The sequence below is a fragment of the Phragmites australis genome, chromosome 8 (genome assembly GCF_958298935.1).
Source record: "Phragmites australis chromosome 8, lpPhrAust1.1, whole genome shotgun sequence".
NCBI lineage: Eukaryota > Viridiplantae > Streptophyta > Magnoliopsida > Poales > Poaceae > Phragmites > Phragmites australis.
The window spans coordinates 22,110,888-22,118,124 of record NC_084928.1 but is presented as its reverse complement, the minus strand read 5'-3'; the positions used below and the strand labels follow the sequence as shown (position 1 = coordinate 22,118,124).

Genomic DNA, 7,237 nt, shown 5'->3' with positions numbered 1-7,237 from the left:
TTTTCTAGTTTGGGTTTTCTCATAAACTAGATCAACTTTCTTCTTCCAATATAAAATCGACAGAGCTCGTGCTGTCGTTTCAAAAAAAATAATCAAAGACAAACTAAATTATCGCAGACGGGATACGTTTGTCGTCTGTGTGTCGAGATGAGAGGAAAAGGAAATATGTGGTAGGACAGGGAAAAATGGACCAACAATAATTGAGGACTCCAACTTTAGACTAATTCCAATAGTTTCTCTTCACAAGTCTTGTTTACTTCGCGAAGAGATTCTCGTTCTCTTCAATGCTACAATGGCTTTCTTTTATCATTCTTTTTTAAAAAATTCTTTCTTTTGTTTCCTTTATTCCAGGATTATCTTTTTTTTAATAAATTTCTTCGAAGATAAATTATTAGAGATGAAAAAAACTAAAAGTTATAAATACAGAGAGGAAAATTAGAAAAGAGATGAAATAAAGGAACCATATTTAGAGATGGTCTTGTCTCTTCCCAAACAGTAACAAGGCAATGACCACCGCCCATCCTCATCCCCATCCCGGTCCCCATCCCCTCGCGTCCTTAGCGGAGATGGAGGTGGTGTTCGACGACGGCGGCGGCGTTGGAGGAGGGACAACGAGGGCTTGGCAGGCCGCGGAGCCGGACGCCGTGGTGGATGTGTACTCAGCAGCAGCAGGTAGAACAGACGCTGCTCACCTTCGTGATGCTCTCCACAACGGGTATGGCCCCGTAGTTCCCGTTTATGCCTTCGCCTTCCCTGGTTTGTGGTCTCACGACCTTGATTCTCTTTCCGGAGCTTGATTTTGGAGTTGCAATTTTTGGGGGTTTTTTGGCCTTCCTGTAGAGTGTCCGCCACAAATTGATGTCATCATAACAAACTATGATTGCTGTTTTTTTTATGGACATACAATTGTCTCGTGTCTCGACATCTCCAAAAATCTTGCCACCGTAGATCCATATGATGGCGAAAAAGAAGAACCGATCTATTCACACTATTTTAAGAACACTAGATTGCACACGTCAGAGAATTACCACTCTATAAGTGCTCCAGGAGTATGTTGCCCTATGGAGTAAGGTGTCGACCGCATAGATGAAACCTTAACGATGCTAGATAGTTTATGGATTCAATGCATAAATGACACTTGCATGAACTACGACCGCTTGTGTAGGCTAGCAGAGTAAGCCGCCGACTAAGAACTGTCGTTTGTTATTCATTGCATAGGCTGCATTTGATTATTTAGTATATTGTCTTCATTTGTTTGCTTTATTGCACACAGTCCTTACACTACAACTCAAAGCACATTCATGCTTGCTCTCTTGATTTGTTAACCTTGGTATACTTCGAGCTGAAGTGCTAATTGCACCACTACATCTCAGTTAAATTCTATATTTGCAATTTAGATAACAGGAAAATCCAAGCTGCGTAGCATACTTATAACTAGTCTTATAGCTGTTCAAAGAAATAAACGAGTCTTGGAATTCGGCATAACAATAAGCACAGTTTACAAAACATGATTGTGGCGTAAGGAATCAAAGATGACAAAATGTCGCTAGGCATTGATTAAATCCCCCCTCAAAAATGTTTGTTTATCCTTGTCCTTTAGCAGAGGTCTGCAAGCACCAGACATAGATGGTTGCATATAAATTTCTTTTTAATTGCTATCTTGTTTCCTAACTTTCAGACCAGGCCAAATTATTGTAGCAAAACTAAATGCCCAAGCATCTTATTAGCTTACTCTTTCCCCTATAACTAATGATCCATTCATCAATAAAATTGCCAAAAAAAGGGCAAGAAGACAACCCCAGACTAGAGGTGGGAGTTGGACCACACCACCCTGCTCAGACACTTCATCTCCATCGGAATTTGCATATGTCCTCAGGGAAGCTTTTCTGGGGACTCAGTGAGGCGGCCAGTGTCGGGGAATGGAGCCAGGGAGCTACGACCAGCATGGGGAGCAGTGAAACTGAGGCAATGGATGGGGTGGGAGCATCATGGCAAGGGATGGTTGAAACGATCAGCAACTCTGCCTATTTGGACTATGAAGAAATAAGAGGAATCCGTGTTACTTAGGTGGGCTAAAGAGTTGTGGATGCTTGCTAGACTTAGGAGTTGTGGGCTTATACAAAATTTGGGTGGAGTCCAGATGATGGGTGGATTAAAATCCATTGTTTGCTGTTGTTGGGCTACTCTTTTCTTTGCTTCTCTCCAAACTAACAAAGAAAGTCTGGATATATAGCGCCATCCTGTCAATCTTTTCATCTACATGTCACTTCGCACTTTGCACTCCACATAAAGTACCTTCCTCGAACGAAATATACCTACCTCGCAGCGTGGGAATGGACTGGGTTGTTATGCAACCACATGCGTTCTGTATGATTTTTTTCTTTTCTTTTCCTTGTGTTAACAAACAAAAGCACGGTGAGTATGCTAGATGGCACGTCATGTATTTATCATTTTCTTTCTTTTCCTTGTGTTAACAAACTAAACAAACAAAAGCACGGTGAGTATGCTGGATGGCACGTCATGTATTTATCCCTTCACTGGATTCTTCACCTTTGGGCCCCATTTTAAACAACCTTTGTCATGCAAAGTTAATACTTTCAAGTTTAAAATCCGCTTGTTTGTTGTATCAAAGACACACACACATATCCTTTTCGTTACTTATCCAAACGAAGCGGACAACGGTACCATGGATTGATGACTAGATGGCACATCACCTATCCGTTGTATTTGTTACTAGCCTTTTCTTTTGGCATGCGTTGATGCTTCCATTTATGCATCATCTCCCTTTAAATAGCCAATAGTATGCGCTCCCTCCTCACAAAACAAAGATAGTCACACAACAAATTCTTATCCTTACAAACAACAGATTTTGAAGGATTAAGAAGTGCAGCAAGAGGATGTCTAGCTGGATTAGGCATAAAAGAATTCCTTCTGTAATCCCCGAGGACTCTGCCATTGTAGACTTCAAGGAGGAGATCATGGTTGCCAACAGAAAGGCCACAAGTGGGAGAGAGTTGCCGAAAGAAGATACACACATCATGACCAGTGAAACCAAGCATTATAGTCGTAAGGAATTTTGCACTGATAAGAAGGACAATAAGAGCAGCAGTGGTGATAAAAAGGAAAGTAACAATAAGGAGGGGGTCAAGGAGACTGGCGAAAAGTAATCTTGTAAGTGAGGACATAGGAGGGAAAATAAACAATGTCCTCTGCGTCTAGTGATATACTAAATAAAGGTGTGTGTGTGTGCACTCATGCTAGTCCTCATGGTTCGTGCGCGAACTGAATAAAGTGTCACCGTTGCAACTGTGTTATATGTCTATCTATCATGCAATATGATATAATGTCATTGTGCCCTCAAGCCTCTCGAGACTTATTTTTGTTTATACAAAAGATATTTTAGTAACTCTCGCTCTCTCCCCTTCCCCCAACCAAATCCTCTCTCTTTCTCTCTCCATGGCGGCTGGCTGTTTGAGCCCATTCCTGGTCAGATCTGGCCATGTTTTGGGTGAGTGCGTGGCTGCCCACGCACATGTTTTGGGTCTTGCTCCTACGCATCCGTGGCAAGTGGTGTGATTTGGCGCTTCGGTGTGGCTTGTTGCAATGAAGTTTGAGCTACCATCGCATTGGGCTCAACGAGTGTATTGAATTAACTATATCGTAGGGGCACACCCTGAAGCTCCATGACTCATGAGATGTCGTGTTCGAGGAGGAGCGACAATGGGATTGGGCGACAACATCATCTGTGTTTGGCCCTAGCGGCAATGACACTTTCATCATCGAGTACACAATGGAGGGCAACACCGACGTTGCGTTGACAACTGTAGGGGCAAGTTCACTTGCAGTGTAGGCAGAGCCACCCTCGCCGACAACACTGGCCAGAGCTGCACCAGAAGTAGTGTGGGTGACACCGTCCAACAACAAGTCGTTCAATTCTGAGGGGGTGTCACTTTGGTATCGCAAGGTGGAGAACATCTTCGGCATGACTATCAATTTGACCTCGATGGCTCGGAGTACAATGACATGTGCCTCATTGCTACCAAAGAATCTACAAGAATCAAGTAGGCCATGGCGGATAGCTCCTGGAAATGTGCCATGGATGAAGAGATGAGGTCCATCCACAACAACACACCTGGGAGCTCGCTGCTCTCTATGCTGGACATTGGGCTCTCCATGCTAGTCACACCTGGGATCTATTGGGCTCAAGTGGTTTTCAGGGTCAAGAAAGATCTACAAGCTTACATTGAAAAGCGTAAAGCACGTTTGGTTGCATTGAACAATCCATTAAACGATTGATGAAAGATCCATAAGGTAACAAGTGGGGTTTCATTGATGCATTGAACAATTGATGAAAGATGCATAAAGAGATCATAAACCAAATCTATGAGTATAGCCAGATTAAGCATAAAAACATGATCTCAATAGTTACTAGTTGTAGTTCTAGCCAAAGATGATATTGCCTAAGTTAAGCTTACCTTCCTTAAATCTATCACCCCCCTCTTTTACGATACCGTAGATCACACCCTCACCGATTGCTACTGTCACGAGGACAGCTAATCACTACACCCTACGGTAATATAAACTTAAGTAAATGGTATTGATCCATGAAAAGCCTCGAACTGATATTAGTCTATCCAGTAGAGACTAGAGTCACTTATACTTAACCTATATCCTAGTTAACATGATAGTTTGACGAACAAACCTAATCACCACAATCATATCTACATGCTACTTGTCTAGCCCAAAACTAAACGAGGGATAAAGCATAATCATGCAAACCAAGCATCAAGAGAGAACAAGATTACTAATCATACTTCAACAAACGACAAATCAATCTTCATAAAGATAGTTGATACAAACACAATCATGGACATACCTTGACGTCGATTGAATCTTGGCTCTTGAACTTTTGATCTAATTAGGACCTTGACTAAATAGAGCCTAATTAGATTGTCCTATGATTATAGGGCTCTAATACAACGCTAATTACTAGGCTATAATTAAACCAATTAGACTAACCTAAATTAATATAGATAACTCGACAACTAAACTTGAAGCAGGGGCAAGATTTCATTGATATTGGCTCTAAACTTGAGATTGGATCATTGGGGCATTAAGAGCTTCTGTTTATATAGGGGCTTGAAGACCATGGCACGCACCTTGAGGCGATTGGAGTTAGTGTAGCGCGACACTAGGGCTTGGTGTCAAGCGACACTCGGCCTTGGTTTGCGGGCCACCGTCGGTCTTCACGTATGTTGGTGCTAGTCCTTCTAGAAGTCTTCATGTGCCTTCCATGTGGGTCCATTACACCAAATCTTCTCGGAATAGACTCTGGAAGGAGTCTGTATCGCCGACGATTTCCAAATTTCATTTTTGTACTTTTGAAATATTCTTCATGGCGACCCCTCCCACAAGTTCTCCAGAATCTACGATAGTGGCACACGAACCAAGATTCTAGAGGACTTGTGCGAGGGGAAGCTCTCAGACTTGGTAGGGCCGAGATGGGCCTTGAGTGTCGTGCGGCACCATGCAGATTATGGGCCCCATCTAGCCTAATTTCTGTTGTTTGGTTGCTAAAGTTTGGGCCTTTTCATTTGAGGCCCAATTTATCCTTTTTTGTCGTCTTTTTTGATGATTCTGCAAATCATTTTAAAACAACACTATATACGAAAATCATCAAGATTAGAGGCAATAATCAATAATGATGATAAAACAATAATATACTGAGAGAATTTGACTCAAATTTGGGTCGATAACCGGCATCAACATATGTCTTCTAGCCTCTTGGATTTGAAGATATGAATTAGATAAAGATAAGATGTGGAAACAAGTAATTTATCATAGTATAAAACGTGTGCTCCAAATATCTTTTATTGTCCTTTAATCTTGGAAAGGAGTGTTATGGGCAAGTAAAGCAGCTAAAATGTCTTATAGATGGCTCTTGGGTAATGGAAAAATGATTTGGTTTTGGGAGGATAATTGGCTGGGATCATCCGGTCTAGCTATTATCTTTTGGGATATTTACATTATTTGTTAATGAAAAAAATGCCACTATTGCAGAACTTTGGGATGGGTGCAATTTAAAATGTACATTCTGTAGATGTGTGGATGATAGGTTAATGCTAATGTGGCTGGAACTATGCCAAATAGTTAACTATGCCAAATAGTAAAACTGTGCAATCACTGACACTTCTATGGTCCATCCATTTTTTTAGATAAAGGAATAGTTCTTATTCCGACCTCTGTATAAAGTTATGCACGCAGTCGTATGGTCCATCCATTTGGAGGAGACCGGTAATAAAAAGGCCCTTGAATTCTGAAAAAGGATGTTTGACAGGCTGAAGCTTGATAAACAACAGGTTGAACAGGCAATCTTTTTTTTTTTTTAAAGAACATTTGTTATCACTAGCTTTCCAAATATACAAAAGAAAGTAGAAAAATGGATCTTTGTCACTGGGATTTACATCGGTTGTTGATAAACTAGATATATCAAAGTGTTATTTTGGTCGGAAAAAATCAGAATCAGTTTTTCCTGACTAGGGTACCCATGTGCTCCAGATGGGTAATGTCTTGTGGCCTACCAAAGCTGGATGTCTTCTCTGGCACCTTGGTTTAGGCTTATGATTCTTGGTCTGGGCGTCCCTTCTCCATATCCGGCAATGTGGTGAGTGGCGTGGCGCCCGGTCGGGCGTGACGATGAAGACATTGCTATGTTTCTATGTAATTTAATTGTTTGCTATTGTCTCTTTTAAAATTGATGTGACTGGAAAAGTGGTTCTGAACCTTGTTGTAGATTTCTTCTTCTCTAGGGTGATGCAAAACAGGGGTGTAAGCACAATGATGTATTAGGGCCCCTTGTTAGGGTTTTGGTTTCTCCTATAAATATTTTGGTTCTAGTTTCTTGCTAAAAGTATTTCTCTAGGTGAATCAGAATTACAAAGAATTAGAATTATTTTGTGCAATGGTTTGACTAATTGAATGGATTCTAATTCTCGAGAGAGGATATCAGTTGTAAATGAGAAGGAAATGACTCCCTCTTATTGTTAAAAAAGAAACGTTTCTCCTGTTTTGATTTAAATTAGTTGCTAAAAGCACCGTTTGATAGTGATTTCAATGATTCTTGCTTGAATCAGAAATGTTTCTCCCATCCAAACAGACCCTTAATATAATCGGGTTTCAGCCCCTTCTGGAAAGAAAAAAAGAACATAATCAGTTTTGAGCTGCAAATATGAGTTGA

General features: G+C 41.0%; 1 protein-coding gene across 8 annotated transcripts; it reads left to right on the top strand.

Annotated features, from left to right (window-relative positions):
* Positions 1 to 471: 471 nt before the first annotated feature.
* LOC133926787 (uncharacterized) lies at positions 472 to 6,900 on the top strand. 8 transcript variants are annotated; one of them, XR_009911184.1, is made up of 3 exons: positions 472 to 672; positions 2,962 to 6,359; positions 6,559 to 6,900. XR_009911184.1 is itself a non-coding variant. In XM_062372885.1 (2 exons), exons 1-2 carry the CDS (start codon positions 507 to 509, stop codon positions 2,065 to 2,067), a joined length of 357 nt encoding a protein of 118 aa, XP_062228869.1. In that variant the 5' UTR covers positions 472 to 506; the 3' UTR covers positions 2,068 to 2,450. The 8 variants fall into 8 exon arrangements, 2 of the variants coding, with proteins under 2 accessions (XP_062228869.1, XP_062228868.1); XR_009911182.1 differs by having other exon boundaries at positions 2,867 to 6,359; XR_009911181.1 differs by lacking the exon at positions 2,962 to 6,359.
* The last annotated feature ends 337 nt before the right edge of the window (positions 6,901 to 7,237 follow it).

Coding starts and splice junctions, on each gene's coding strand:
- LOC133926787 (XM_062372884.1), top strand. CDS start 507: ATGACCACCGCCCATCCTCATCCCCATCCCGGTCCCCATCCCCTCGCG. Junction 673..1,783: donor TGTGTACTCAGCAGCAGCAG/GTAGAACAGACG, acceptor TGCCAAAAAAAG/GGCAAGAAGACAACCCCAGA.